Genomic DNA, 14,911 nt, shown 5'->3' with positions numbered 1-14,911 from the left:
TGTTATGAGAAAAGAATAACAACATCTCTAGATCATTCATTAGTTTGTATTCTTTCCCTGTGTCCCCATTTACTTATTTGCTTTCCAAGAAACTTTTCTCACAGGAACATATCTCTGGGTTCTTGGTGATTTTCACTGCTCTTTGATGAGTCCTTCTCCAGTCTCATAATAGTTTGGTTGTTGGGGCTGCAGAGCCACAAAATCAGGGCCTGAAACAGCTCAAAAATACTTTTGAAAAGAAAGAGGCTCTAAAACCAGACAAGGTCATATTAAAAATAACCACGAAGACATGAGCTTAAACAACAAGTATTTTATTTAGCATATTTAGAGTGAATCCTTCATGTGGTAATTTCCCAAGTCCTCTGACCCTTTTCCAAAGATCCCTGTTCTTATGAAGTGCTCTCTGGCCCTGCTTGTGAGGACCAACACAGACAACTAGAATTAACCTCCTTCCTAAAAATAAAGCAAGATTAGACTGACTTTGGCAGTGACTCTTTCAGCATCTCAGAATCTTCTGGCTCATAATCAGGTTCCAAAACAGGTTTTAATTTGACTTCTTCTGGTAGCTTGTGAGTCTCTTCTCTCCTGCTTCCATCTCTTAAAATAGGAACCAATGTTTTCCAATGTTTTCCTGAAACTAAAAAGGAAAGGAATGGTTAATGTTTGCCCCTTCACTGAAACAGAACAAAATATACAAGTGGTAATAGGAAGCTGATGAAAGAAGAAAGAAGCAGGAAGAAAGGGCTTTGTGGTTTTCTTCCCCATACTGTTCCATGAGTTTCCCACGTTGCTGGCGAGCACAGCAGGGACAGACTGTGCAGTTAAATACTTCTGTGCTGGATGCTGAGCTCCCAGACTGGAGGGTTTGGGGCCTCCAAAGCGGCTCTGAGTAATGACCTCACTTCATCCTTTACATTCTGTGCAGGCTGGAAATGGCATTAGCTTAGCTACTGCATTATCAGGACGTGCACCAAACTGAGTGTCCTCCAACAATCCATGCTGCTGCTGTCACCACTGGGATCCATAGTGAAACCCTCACCTCTGCCAGGCTTAATAGAGAAACTGGGGTTTCGTCTGAGGTCCCCAGAGTACCCAGGGTCTTCGTTGATTATGCCCAGGTTAGTATTCCATGTGGACCAGTTCACTTCATCAACCCTGGGGAGAGAAGAACAAACCCCACATCTATTCCAAGCATCACCACATAACTTTGTATCACAAACTGCCACCTCCCAAGCCTCAGATCTAACCCAAAAACCAAGTTAAACTGACTACTGTAGACAGGGTTAGTGCACTACTTTTCAGAGTGCTCCAGGGGGAAATTTCTGCTTCCCACTAAGAGATACCTTAGTGTTGTTTGTAAAAGATTGTTCACTTGACACACAAACAGGTTACCTAAAGCACCATCTGTAATCATCTTGGCCATCAGGAGTGATCCCCACCAGGACTTGCTTCCCCGAGCGGAACGAGCGCCTCAAACAGTTCAAGTAGCTGTTTTCAATGTCCAGGATTGTGATGGCTCTCTACCAGGTAAAAGAAAGCAGATCACTGAGAAGTTTCTGTTTCTAAATCATACAGATCCTGAATTCTGCATTTGTTTTAAAAACCTTGAGTTTTTATCACTGTCATCATCTTAGAGCAGACATTGGAACCATCTCACAGCAGAGTGGCAGGTTAATGGTTGGACTTGATGATCTTAGAGGTCTCCTCCATCCTGGATGGTTCTATGATTATCATCTGGCAACATGTCATTTAAAATGTTCAAACACTACCCTGTGATTAGAATTATGAAGTTCCCTTTCTTACTTCCAACTAAAACTGATGTGCCCTTGAGATTCTGGTACAGATTGGCTTTCCCCTTGCATAATCCCTTTCTGCAGAGTCTGATCAGTATTTTCCATCATCAAAAGCCTAAATAAGTTTGTCTAATTACAAAAGTACTTCTATTCTTAAATTCTGGACATCTGTGGAACACTGGGAACATCTGCTCAGGCAGAACATCAAATATTCATGGAAAAGGAACTAACATACTTCTGTTAGGAGCTGTTCAGGGGAATCAGAAAGAAGCAGTGACCTGTTATTTAGAAACATGTCAGTTCCTACAGCCTCCCTCTGAAATTCCTGATGACTCCCCACACCTCCTTGCACAGCAGCCTCACAGTACCTGCAGTTTCCAGATGCTCTTGCTCTCCTGTGCAATTTTGTTCACCGTTTCCCCCATCAGTGCAATCAGCATGTTGAGAAGCAGGATATATGTAAGGATGACATAGAGAACCAAAAGGATGACAAACACAGACTTGAACCTGTAGTTCTCTGTGAACTCCAGGTCCCCCATGCCAATAGTGAACTTGAAAAGCTCCAGGCAGGTGTAGTAGAGGCTGTTGTAGGATGGGCGGCCACGTCTCACGTGGCAGCCCCGAGAGTACTCGGAGTTGTTTGTGTCTTGCCCCTCGTTGTCATCTTCAATTAAAGTCACCACAGCTGTTGCAAAAGAAGAATCACAGACAGGATACAATTTGAGATCATAACTCCTTTGCAAGCAATGAAAAGGAACATAAAGGTAAGATGTGTTGTGTTATCTCCATGGTACACTGACCCCAGGGAAATCACCCTATGGAATACTCCCCATAACTGACACCCTCAGAAGGTGTTGCCTCAATTTTTCTCTACATAAAATAGACAGGATGATTGTTTTTCTATTCAGCTTTGCAAAGCAGTTTGAGACTCAGGCATGAAAAGCTGCATTAAATTAGTATAGATAACTGTTACACTGATGAGACTTTTTTTGTTGTTAATTGGTTAGTTTTTAGTTGGGAACAAAAAGTCTAAGCCACTTGAAAAATAAAAATTTGCTGAGATTCTGTAAGGTAAGAAAAAGCAACTCCAAGTAGAATATTACCTGTAGAAAATCCCAAGAGGAACACTAGATAGACAAACATGAAGCGACATAAATCTCTCAGGATCATCTGTAACACGGAAACAGAACATTTTTATATTGCTAAAACCTCAATATAAACTGCAATAAGACCTGGTAGAAAATACTGCTTAGGCTCAAGAAGGCATTTGCTGTGAGCTGGCAGTTGATGCATTAAACTTGTTTTTCCTGTTGAGGTGATAAACTTTAGCACAAAAAACATTTTTCTCTGTTATTCATGCAACAGTTTACACACATATGTGAGACATATGCCAAATATTTTCCTCTTTGTGAGTACAAACCACATGAAGGTTTATTAGCCAGATCTTGCTTCTTAGCTAATTGCTCTGTTTGGGAACATTTAAACTATACCTGAAGAAATCTCCAGCTGGTAGAAAGCTGTGCCATTTCACACCAGAACAGTCTGCACTGTTCTCAGTCTCCTTTCATCCATGCTTATCCAACTGGTGCTATTTTGAAGCATGGCAGGTAAATAATAATCTCAAGACTGCTATAAAATGTATGGATGAGGAGCAGAAGGTTTTGCTACACCACTTGAATTTTATCACTTCCCTCAAAAAGTAGCAAAGTGATATGAGATTTCCCAGTGGCATCACGGAGGGAGATATGGTGACTTCCCTCCTGGAAATGGGGCTGTTGGCAGCAGTGTCCCCCTCTGAGCACTCTGCTGCCCCATCACCCTCTCCCTGCACTCACCTTGGCAATCATGACAGAGTAAATTCCCATCTGCTGGAAGCCACGAGTGTAGTAGAGCATGTTGGCCCAGCCCAGAGCCAAGGAGAACACCATGGAGGCCACATACAGCTCCTGGCCACAGAAGTACAGCACCACAGAGCTCAGGAGGAGCAAGGAGTGAACAAAGCTGAAAGACAAACATGGCTTGAATGCAGAGGGCTGAGTTGGCCACAGGTGGTGGGAACAGAGGAGCCCCATGAGGTATGGAGCAGAATGAGGGATTCTCCCTGTTTAGATGCACTCCAGCTGGACAGAGAAAGGGCCTAAATTATTAGGAGGTAAAGCTTCTTTTAGGAATGGGAGGATTTCTGCACTTCTATTGCATCCAAGTCCAACTTGGAGATATATTCCTAACTCTGCTACATAACAAAAGTCATTGAACTTCTAGACACCTTATTTACCTCCAAAGGAAGTCACTGATTCACCACCCACTTGTTCAATGACAACCCAGGAAATTATACAGCAAAGCATCTACCTATTACAGGTGGCTTCAGCCAAAACTACAGATCTCACACACTCATCTGTTCCAGGCTGAGATGCAATCAAAGATACTGGAGCTTACAAAAGAACCTCACTGTAGCCATCCACTATCAGTGTCTTGAGCGACGGGCGCCTCTGCACGAAGTACTGGATCTGCCAGGAAAAGGGAACAAAGACCAGGTTTGCATCAAGGAGGTTATTAAGTATTCCCTGTGAATGCACCAACTAAGCACTGATCCTTGTACCAGGGAGCTGCTACCTGTAAAACACCTCACCAGAACAGCTCAAAAACAACACTGATGCAAGATCTAGGGAGGACTACGAGTAACACTCAAATTCTCTCTCATCTGGTGTCTCTTTTGAAGACAACAACCTATGCAGTCACTTGGAGGACCTGTGTGTTTGCAGTGCCCCATTGCCAAGATGATCATTGCCTTCTAAGGAGAATCTTTTTTTACAAATAGATAAAATTGTATTTTAGCTCTTTAGTAACCTGAGAACTTCTATTTAAGTCAAAAATTTGTAGCTTTTGACTAAAACAGGGATTGTCTTAGCAGTTAATGCTAACAAACAGGAAAAGCTGGTTTGGTCCCAAACAGCAAAAGGATAAGTTTCAAATATATCTTACCCCTCTGAAAAAAAAATAGAGACCTCCCAATACACTCAGGATCTCTCCAGTCACTCGGAAATATTCCCCAGTAGTGTAATTAAAGGTGAAGGGAGGCTGTGTGAGACAGGAAGATGGATATGATCAGCAGAACTGGAGGTAGGAAAGGTCTGCCCTTGCCAGCAGCTGAGAGCAACTACATTTTGGGGGGAACAGGTTCAGTTTCTGAATGTGCTGCAGCAAGGGGGCAAGACTGGGAAGCAATCAGGGACAGAATCTCCCTCCTGCCTTCAGGAAAGAGGAAAATTCTGACAGGAGCACATATTCAAGTGGGAGGCACATCTGGGATATCATGCATATCTGGATATCATAGCAGGTGGTTCCCTTGACATATGACAGGAGTAACAAACCTTTTCATTCTTCTGTACAGGTCTGTAGTATGCAGCTGTAGTGAGGATGATGATGTGTATGGTATAGACAAAGAAGTTGAAGTAAAACAAGTGTTTGACAAACCTATCCCACTTGTCTTGCAGCAGCCTGTTCAGGGGTTCCACCAGCAGCATCTCATGCCGGTTCTGAGCCAGGGGAGAAAGAGGAGAATCTTGCTGGGACCAGTATGTACTGGACTTTGAAAAAAACCCAATTATATTCATCTTCAGCATCTCTAGTTCCCTTAAACCCAGGAGGGGAAATTGCTGCTCTAGAGAAATGAGGCAGAAGATGCACTGTGTGGAACAGGAAGCTCTTCCCCAGCAGTGCCCCAGCCTGGGAATAAAATATCAAGGAGGTGCAATACTCACTGGTGTCTCACTGCTGTAGGCAAGAATCTCAAGCACTGAATTTTTCTCACATGTGTCTATACAGGAGAGGTCATACAGAGAGGAGTGGACAGGTCCATATGCCCATTCAGTGAACTTCCTAGACAAGTGTCTGCACTCAGGATCTTTGATCTCTCGTCTCAGGATGTAAGCGAAAATCTAATTGCAAAAGAACAATACAACCAACATTTCAGGGCTAATGGACTTCTTGCTCCTCAGCATCTCACAAGACAGGATGGGTAATTTCTCCCTAGTTTAACTGAGCTGAAGGCAAACCACTGGAGCACTGCATTCTGAGGTAGGCACAATTAATGTTCTCACTGGACGCTGGGAGATGAGACATACAAATAGCTCTTACAGCTATTATCTGTTTCAAAACTGCCAGAGAAGAGCAGAGATGTATGTTATACTGCCAGAAGGTGTCCTATATCAGCCAGTCAAAATTCCAAGGGCCCTAGGTGTTCAGATGATAGCAGAGACACACATTTTGTTTCCCTTTGAGCTGCCTTGCATATCAGTGGTGTATGAAAAATGCCAACTAGGCACAGACACACACACACCTTGTAGCCTTTAAGGACTATGCAGTTTTGCATGTTAAACTGTAGCATCAGTTCCTCTTAACTAAAAGGCTCCAATAATAACCAGTGATTAAATCCATCCTGCATAAATGTTTCACATGTATTCTCAAGAACAACAACAGCAATGGGACTGTTGAACACCTTTGCTCACCCACCCCTATCTTCCCTGTTTTGGCTGCCAGAGTCAATGGAGTCAGCCCTTTCTTGTTGGTGAGTTCTTCTAGCTTCAGGATTGGATTGATTTTGGCACCGAGGATCAAAATGTTATTGTACATCTTGGTAACAAACTTGGTGTTATCCTTAGTGTTATCTGCAATCTCCACCAGTGTGTGCAGGACCATGTTGCCCATGGAGTCCTCAGCAGCAATGTTGGCTGCCTGGTAGGGATTCTCCAGGAGGAATTTCACAATGCAGAGCTGGTTGGTGCAGGCAGCCAGGGACAAGGGCAGCTCTCCTACAGGAACCAAAGGGAATGAGAGGTCAGAAAGCCTTGTACTGCAGCTGCATAAACAGAAAGATCATGTTGTTTCCATCTTTCACCATGAGAAGAGGTGAATTTCTCTGATATAGCACCAACTCTTGTCATAGCTGTTAGAACCACATTTTCCCTGGTTTAACTGGCTCACAGAAATGTGGCTACATAAAAAAAGCACTGACAGGACAGCAGCAGCAGGTTATAACCTTTCAAAGGATGCAGTGCCCAGAAAACAAAGGGATGCTGACACCAAGCTCACACTGAACACCATCAGCTACCAACTGTGTTTCTTTATAAGCTCAAGCCTTTGGGAGTAAATATTTGGCCTAATGGTGGAACAGCCCATCTGGTACTTCTAAGCCTCCAGTCCCACATAAACAGGATTATTTAACAGCTTGCATTTGGGATGATGCTAGGATAACTGAATCAATAAAACCCATACTGTGCTCCCTCCTACCAAAATAAAAGCCAGATTTCCCTTTGATTTTCCTGAAGAACTCCCCACAGGCTCTTGCATGAACATCTGCTCCATTCTGGACTAGGAGCTTCACCAGGTACATGTTCCTTCTCTCGATAGCAATGTGAAGAGCAGTCTGGCCTACAGAGACATTCAGCAGAGAGAAATCTTCAGCATTTAGTACAGCCTCAGAGCTTTCAGGCACTGCAATTCCCTCAGCTCCACATAAGGTGGTGGAACTGACAGCTTTGCAGACTAAAGAGCTCTAGAACTGAACAGAAAACCCACACAAACAGCAAATGCAAGTCCCCTGAACTTGCTGTTAAATCACTGTATGGCAGAACATTGCACAGAACACAGCCCCAGCACAAAGGCACCAATTGTTAATCACACACTGGAACTCTGGGGTGCTGCATCCTCAGGCACAAAGGCCTCATGCAGAGGACTCAGTCTTGGCACCCTGAGGAGTTGCTGTAGCAGCTATTTCTCTTACCCTTGTAGTAGTTGTCAGTATATTCTGCATTAACAAACTCTTTCAGAGTTCCAGTTTTCCTTGCAATATCCAGCAGCAAGGGAATGGTGTCGTTTTTCCCATCATGTAGGTTCAGCATGGCTTTCAGTAAGCAGGTTTTCCCAGTTTCAGGCTCTGTAACACACAAAATTGCAGCTATACTACAGGAGTGATTACAAACCTACCATCTATACCCAGGCAGACAGGAATTAATGAGGCTCTTTTGAAAAGACAAGAAAACAAATTGCAACTCCTGCAACCTTACAATCAATGGGTTGCCCAATCAATAGGGCAGTGCAGGCAATTAAAGGACCTCCTGCAGATATCTAACACAATTCTCTGGTTTGGTTTTCATCTCAGGAGCACTACTGGAAGAAGAAGAAGGCAACTTAAGGTATGTGGCACTAAAGGGTACCTTTGAACTCCTCATCTGTGAGATGCTTGAAGGTTCTATTAAGGTAGAGTAACAGGTCACCCAGGTCCCTTGTGTTGCCTTGAGCTACAGCATCAAAGATCCTTCTGCGGTCGTAAAATTTGAAAGCCTTTTCTGAGCAGCCTGTGATGGAATCTGTAGATAAGAGCCTAACAAGGGGAAATTTCAGTTACTTAGAGTCAGACATTGAGTAGACTTCTTATAAACTATCAGAATACCATTTTTTGTTTGCTTGTGTGAAGTAGGAAGCAGTACAGACAAATGGATCTGCAAAGACTGCAAGATCAACTAAGCCTGCAAGTCCTGATAAAATTATGTATCTGTTGCTGAAAAGCTGAGAACAATACTTCAAAGAGGCACTGAAGTATGGCAGTGTAACTGCAGGCCTGGAGCCAGGCAGTCCCTTGTTCTCCTGCTGAGTGATGTCCATTCACTGAACAGCCTCAAGCAAGTGAATTAAGGCCTACTGCTAATTTTGGGCATAATACCCATGGATTGAATTTTCAGAGATGCCAAGAGACAGTTATTGTCACTTTCAGTTGCAACACTCCTTTTTTTGGCATAGAAAATAGTGGAGAGAACAACTGCAGCTCTAAGAAACACAGTCTGCAGTTCTCAAACTACTCATTACAACCAAATCTTACACAGCAAACTTACTTGTGAAGTTTCCCCCTCTCCAAATTGACATGAAATTTGATGGCAGAAGGTGCCATCAGGTGATCCATCTGGTAAAAGGAGTCCATGGGAGCCATGTCCTTGTCACTATCCCCCATCACAAACCGCCCACGTCTTGCAAATATGTTGCTCTTGGGTGGCTGCACCTTGGTGCTGGGTGGGCCCTGGGGGTTGTCAGGAGTTTCCTGCACAGAGTCCTCCCCATCCGTGTGCTCATCTGTCACTTCAGACTCTTCCATGTCAAAACTGCCAAATTTCTTCATCTTCCCAAGAATGGAAGACATGATGAGCAGGCAGGCTGTGAGGAGAGGCACAAACACCTCAGGTGAGCACTTTACAGAGCCACGAGTCCCCTTTTGCCTAGGACTATTCTCCAGAGAGCACAGAGTGGATTGGTTGCTTCAGGTGAGCACTTTACAGAGCCACGAGTTCCCTTTTGCCCAGGACTATTCTCCAGAGACAGCACAGAGTGGATTGGTTACTCTCATCCCAGAAATGAGGCAGATGGACACATATTCACTGTGCCCACAGTTGGAACAGTTTAGTAGGTCATTACCTCCATGCTGTCTGAGCCTGTCCCCACTGCCCTTACCCATTTCAGAATGGAGCAAGCAAGCCAGAGTGTCCCAGAGCTTGCAGAGCTCACTGCAGAACTGACTACTTCTGCTTAGACCTACTGTCTCATCCTCCTCCAGTCACTGGTAATGCCTGAACCATCTCTGCTTTTCTTCTCTCCTTTCTAACTGGTTTGTGCCACGATTTATTCCCATGATTACATCAGGCATGTGAAAAAATCTTGTGCCAGAACTATATCTCCAGGATGCTGAGCACAAGAGGATTAATGCAGGCAGGAAAATTATCACCTGATGGTTTTGCCAGAGTTTGGGCAGTGCTAGATGAAAACTGGAGCATGTGATTCTTGAGATGAGTGTCACCTCAAACATGAGGGAAAGGCTACCACAGATCAGAGGTGACTGTAAAACCACACTCTGATCTTGGCTCGTTTACAACTCCAAAGAATTTGACACAAGTTAACAAGTATAGAACCATAGAATCACACAGTGGGTTGGGTTGGAAGGGACTTTAAAATCATCTAGTCCAAACCCTCATGCCATGGGCAGGGACACCTTCTACTAGCCCAGGTTGGTCCAAGCCCTGGGCTGGAACATTCCCAGGGATGGAGCACCCACAGCTTCCCTGGACAACCTGTGCCAGTGCCTCAGCACCCTCATAAGGAAGATACTACTCAAAGTAGAACACACTTCTTGTTTTTTGCTTTCTTATCAAACTGCTCTAATCAGACAAATGCTGATTTTCATGTCGTGGAATGCAAAATATTCTGGAACTCCAGCACAGGATATAGGAATACATCATATTTGAACTGCTGCACAGCTGGATTAGAAACATACTCTGAAATCTTACATTGCTGGGAAATCTTACAGCTTTGAGCACAGCAATGTCGCCAAATCTTTAGAAAGCCTTAAATTTGAAAGCACATGACAGTGGTCAGTAACCTTCTCTGCACATGCAGCATGAAAACAGCACCATAAACATCCTTCAAAGTTGTTTCTCTTCACAAGACTATTCTGAGAGTTGTCTGCAAACCTACATTGTACACTAAAACTGGATTTTCACATTTACATCAAGGGTCACTTGGATTTTTCTGTGCAAGTAAGACAGTAAATAAACTTGGGTCAAGAATTTGTGTTTTCTACAGTTTTATACAATAAAAATGTAAGGAAAACATCAATTTGCAAACTTGCACATTTAGGGTTACCGGAAGCAAACCAGCCCAGTATAGACAAAATACTGAATTGCAGTTTAACTCACTCAGCTTTGCAGGTCTTTGTGTCCTCAGAATCACTCTGAAAGAATAACAGAGTAAGTTATTAACTTAATTGTTCTATAAATAAGGAGTCATATACAGGAAAAATATTTCCATTTGGAATAGGATACTAAAATGACAGCAGAACAATTACTTTAGTGAAAAAAAGAACTAAAACCAGTTCTATAAAAATAGGAAAATATACAGTAGTAATATAGCTATGTATAATTTGAATTTTTTGTCTTATTTAATATGGATTGAGCCAAAACCATCTATGGCTATGGAAAATGGAATCACTTATATTCCAAATAATAAATGTAGTATTAAAATGTGCAGAATAGGCTCAGTCCTGTCTCCCTGGTAAGTGCTCAAACCTACTTTAATCACTGTATGTGCTTTTGTTTCCAAACCCTGTTGGTAGTACATTTCATAATGAAGACAAAGCTGCATTTCCTCCTGAGTATGAATTTGCAAGGGAAATAACCTTCACACTTCTGTGGAGGGATAAATATTATCTGTTCTAAAAAACCCCATAACCTACTCGAACTCTTTGAAAAAAATCTCTGTTTGATACAAGAAATAAGGAAATAATCTGACAGAATACTTTGCCACCTCACAACCCACAATAAATCATAAAGAGAGTTTAAAAATAACTACTCCCCATGCTATTCAAAGAGACATGCAGAACTTACAAATATTGACAAAATTCCTGTCTTCAGAAAACACCCACTGACCTACAGGAATCTGGTGCCAGTTAGTCCTCCTGCAAGGTGCCTGCAGTGAAAAGCCCTCAGAGCTTGTGTCTCCACAGTGTTCTATGTGATGGGTTTTAGAATCCTGAGAAGTTCACTAGAAGAACAGAGCAATAAGATAATTAAGAACAATTCTGGAACCAGAAGCATCAGTGGCTTGTATTCCCAAGGGGTTAGCAAAGCTCTTTACAAAAATTGCAGCAAGTTGCTGTTGTTTTTCTCTCCCCTTTAATTGCATTTAGTAATGGATATTCTTCTCCAGATTTCCTCTTGCAAAAAAAAAACCAACAAAAAAAACCCCACTCAAACCACCAGACAACAATTGTTTCTGTAGGTCAGAGCTTCATTTCAATTTATAAAACTTTCTGAAATATGCCACAGTCAACTTTCTGGCCATCCTTCTTGGGTGGCTGATGGAAAGTTAAGTGTTTTAAAGATGAGTTGATTCTGAAAAGAGCTGAGGGAGAATCAATGAGAGAAAGTCCTAAGGCCTTTTTATCATTCCATGCTCCTACTCTGCTTTATTTAAATAATATATAAACAATATATAAATATATAAATAAATAGCTTCTAAATATTAATGTCATTAGGGAAAAGAAAAATCTTATCTAATCCAGGATGCATCTAATACCCTTAAAAATGAAGATCTGTGTCATATATTGTTAAATATATAATTTCCATAAGATCTTTCTGACAAAAACTAGTCTAAAGAAACAGCTTTTCCAGAGGTTGGGCTGACAGACTGTGGCTGTTAGGCTAAGAGCAATCCTCAAAATTCCTGAGGTTTTGAGCAGATTGTGAAATTATTTAATGAAATTATCTGCCTTGTTTTGCAGAGGTAGTTGTCTTTCATTCACCTACCCAGAGGTGTATGAAAGAATAGTATATTTGCCTATTTAATAGCAAACTAATTATACTGCTTAGAACACCCCATGGAATTGTACTCAGAGGGAATCCCATGCCTATTTATTAATGCATAAATTACCAACCAGGCAGGTCCTCAGCTGGTGCTCCTGGAGCAGAACATCTCACTCAGCACCACAATTAGCTCTTTCCCCATTTCCAAAGCAGAGACCAGTAAGAAAACTCCATGGATCAGTGAGGTCTCCCTTGTTCAGTCTGTAGCTTCTTGCTGCTCCTTCTGCTAAGTGCTCCTTCTCTCTCTTCTCCCATTCCAGGCATCAGCTCCTTTCAGTCTCACTCTGCTCTGATTACACACTTTGGGAGATTTCTGCTGTTGCCTGAGTTTGCATTCCTCCTTCATCAGCCTCCTTTCCCTATGTCCCTTTGAAGATGATATTTCCTTCTCTCCATTGCTTTTTGCAACACTTGTTGGACATATCCTATGTCAGCTCAGCAGGGACCTGGTTTTAAGGAGATGTGAATGCTGATCAAGATAAACCAGTAACAAACAAGGAGAAATCTATTCCTTTTCCTTGGGCCTGCATCCAACATGGCTTTGTGCAACTTCTGTGCTTGAGAGGGATTTTGCCAGCTAAAATCCTTCTCCATCACTGCAAATGGCAAAACATCAGGAGATGTGTCAGAGATGCTAAAGATGAACCCAAAGCTGAGCTGCAGCTCAGGGATAGCCTTGCCTGCACTAATAGAACCTAAAACCAGGCCACAATTTCCAGCTTCTGGAAGCAAATACCACTTGATCTCATTGCTAACAGCACACTGGAATGGTGTTATCAGCATTTTCCAGTTATTCAATCAAAATGAAAGCAGATCTGCTGATACAAAAATATGAAGGGCAGAATCAGAAACAGCTTCAGACCAAATACACTAAAATAGCTCCTCCAGCATATTACAAATTCCAGTCAGACCAAATACACTAAAATAGCTCCTGCAGCATATCACAAATTCCAACTGTTTCAGAGAGGCTCTGACCCACTCTGCCACCCAAACCCCAAACATCATTCTTTTATGTCTGCCAAATAAAGAAAAGAATTACTTCTCACCCTACAAATGCATTTTCCACTTGGCTACAATCCCTGCACTCCAAGCATCTCCACTCCTGGTTCCAGCCTGGCCATGCCTTTGACCTTAGTGCACTGCTCCCAACCTGAGTATCCACAGGAACAATCCTCCATGTTTTATTTTGACTGTTTCAACGTTCAAGCCAAGGATTCATTCCATCTTTTACAGGGACAACATGCAACACATGAAAACTGGTATTTGTTCTATGCAAGAGCTACAGAACTCCCTAGGCAGGGCAAGAAGTCTCTAATGAAAGCATCAGACTAAGTTACAGACGGCAACTCATCTCTCCTAGCCCTTCCAAACATATTTCCTACCAGGAAAATGAGCCTTGCACAAAGTATCATTTTATGCAGAAAGTTAATGGATCTTTCCCAGTCGCTCAGACAAATTTAACGTGCTAATTACTTCTCATTTCACAAATGGCAATGACAGAGCAACGAAATGTGCAGACCCAGGAGGAGAAGCAGACATTAAATGCAAGTTTCTTCCCACTGTAATGAGTGAAATTGCATGTTGGATAAAGTAAAAAGCAACACTGTACAGCCAGGAGGAAGAAAACAGAAGCTGCATCTCAGGCCATTCCAAAGAGTTACTTTATTTATCATGGAACATCACCATGGCAGCTCCCACAGCAGCATCCACATCCTTCCCATAAACCACAGGGAATGGAAAAATCCTTTCCACTTCCTGCCTCAGCACCTCATTCCTGGCAAGGGCACTCCCACTGCCCAGAATCCTCCTCACTCCTGTCTCCACCAGGTGCTGCACAGGTAACATGGAGCAGAGGTTCTCCACGATGCCACGGCACAGAGCTCTGGTCACATGGCCCAGGGACAGGTCAGAGGTTGCAATGTTGGTCACTGATGCCAACTGCTCTGGAATGTGTCTCTCTCCAAAAATGGTTGGATGGACTGAGAGTTTGCTGTCGCTTTGGGCCAAGGCTGCTTGGATTATCCTGGTGTAGATGGCAGATTCCTGAACCTGAAGTCCTGCAGATGGGAAATATCATGTTACTAATCTGAAGGGTTTAGTGTATCTCCCATATGTGGAGACTTACAGTGGACATTGATCCATCTGCTCAGCAAAATATTGGATATCTTTTTCCATGCCCAAAGGTAATTGTGTTTCAGGATTATGAACCACAGTTCTCCCATCCAGTTGTAGGCAGAATCTCTGATTGTATTTTCCTGATTACAGAAACTTCTTTTCCTGCCAACACAGCTATTCCTGTTTGCCTACACTGTGCTAAGCTACACAAAACAACATCAGGCACTTAAGGGCAGGTTTCAGCTTCAGTGGCTGTATTGGATGTGAATGCAATATCCACCTCAAGTACCCACTGAAAGAACAATTTCAGAGCTCATTTCTGTATTGCAAAACCCAACAGATTACTAAAACACCTGTGAAGATCATGCTTAAAGCATTTAGAAGACATTACATGAGTTTGAGATTTAAAATCCATTAGAGGACTGCAAAACATGCAGCAAAAGGCAATGATCCAACCAAAGGACTCCTTAGGCACAGAGAGTTAGAGGCTGCTGTCCTCAGCTCTGCTGACCTTTCCTTTTGAAAAGCACCTTGAAAAAAAAAAATTCTCTTCTGTCCTTGAAACTAAAGAAGACCTAGAGGCAATGTGAGTATGGAGTC

The 14,911-nt window shown here is 42.6% G+C and overlaps 2 protein-coding genes across 2 annotated transcripts in view; both read right to left on the bottom strand.

Moving 5' to 3' along the window:
• Window positions 1-404: 404 nt before the first annotated feature.
• On the bottom strand, window positions 405-8,995 carry TRPV1 (transient receptor potential cation channel, subfamily V, member 1). The gene is made up of 15 exons (XM_009079700.1): window positions 8,684-8,995; window positions 8,009-8,175; window positions 7,576-7,728; window positions 7,083-7,223; window positions 6,306-6,604; window positions 5,555-5,731; window positions 5,165-5,329; window positions 4,776-4,871; window positions 4,230-4,300; window positions 3,629-3,794; window positions 2,897-2,963; window positions 2,162-2,478; window positions 1,393-1,520; window positions 1,040-1,155; window positions 405-637 (listed from the first exon to the last, which is right to left on the bottom strand). Exons 1-15 carry the CDS (start codon window positions 8,983-8,985, stop codon window positions 471-473), a joined length of 2,532 nt encoding a protein of 843 aa, XP_009077948.1. The 5' UTR covers window positions 8,986-8,995; the 3' UTR covers window positions 405-470.
• Window positions 8,996-13,837: 4,842 nt separating this feature from the next.
• The window catches only part of SHPK (sedoheptulokinase), a gene marked incomplete at its 5' end in the record, with an annotated part of 6,942 nt that continues 5,868 nt past the window's right edge, over window positions 13,838-14,911 (bottom strand). The window contains one exon of the mRNA XM_009079699.1: window positions 13,838-14,253. Coding sequence (XP_009077947.1) covers window positions 13,859-14,253 — 395 coding nt within the window. The remainder of the gene's footprint in view (window positions 14,254-14,911) is intronic.

This window comes from Acanthisitta chloris, unplaced genomic scaffold (genome assembly GCF_000695815.1).
Source record: "Acanthisitta chloris isolate BGI_N310 unplaced genomic scaffold, ASM69581v1 scaffold4788, whole genome shotgun sequence".
Taxonomy (NCBI): Eukaryota; Metazoa; Chordata; class Aves; order Passeriformes; family Acanthisittidae; genus Acanthisitta; species Acanthisitta chloris.
This window is presented reverse-complemented; position numbering and strand designations above follow the sequence as displayed.

What these genes read in the sequence shown, in the direction of transcription:
- TRPV1 (XM_009079700.1), bottom strand. Translation starts at nt 8,985, where the DNA reads ATGTCTTCCATTCTTGGGAAGATGAAGAAATTTGGCAGTTTTGACATG. An exon ending in CCAAAACAGGGAAGATAGGG is followed by an intron (nt 5,732 to 6,305) that starts GTGGGTGAGCAA and finishes TTTTGCAATTAG; the next exon opens with ATTTTCGCTTACATCCTGAG. An exon ending in CTCTATTAAGCCTGGCAGAG is followed by an intron (nt 638 to 1,039) that starts GTGAGGGTTTCA and finishes TTTCCTTTTTAG; the next exon opens with TTTCAGGAAAACATTGGAAA.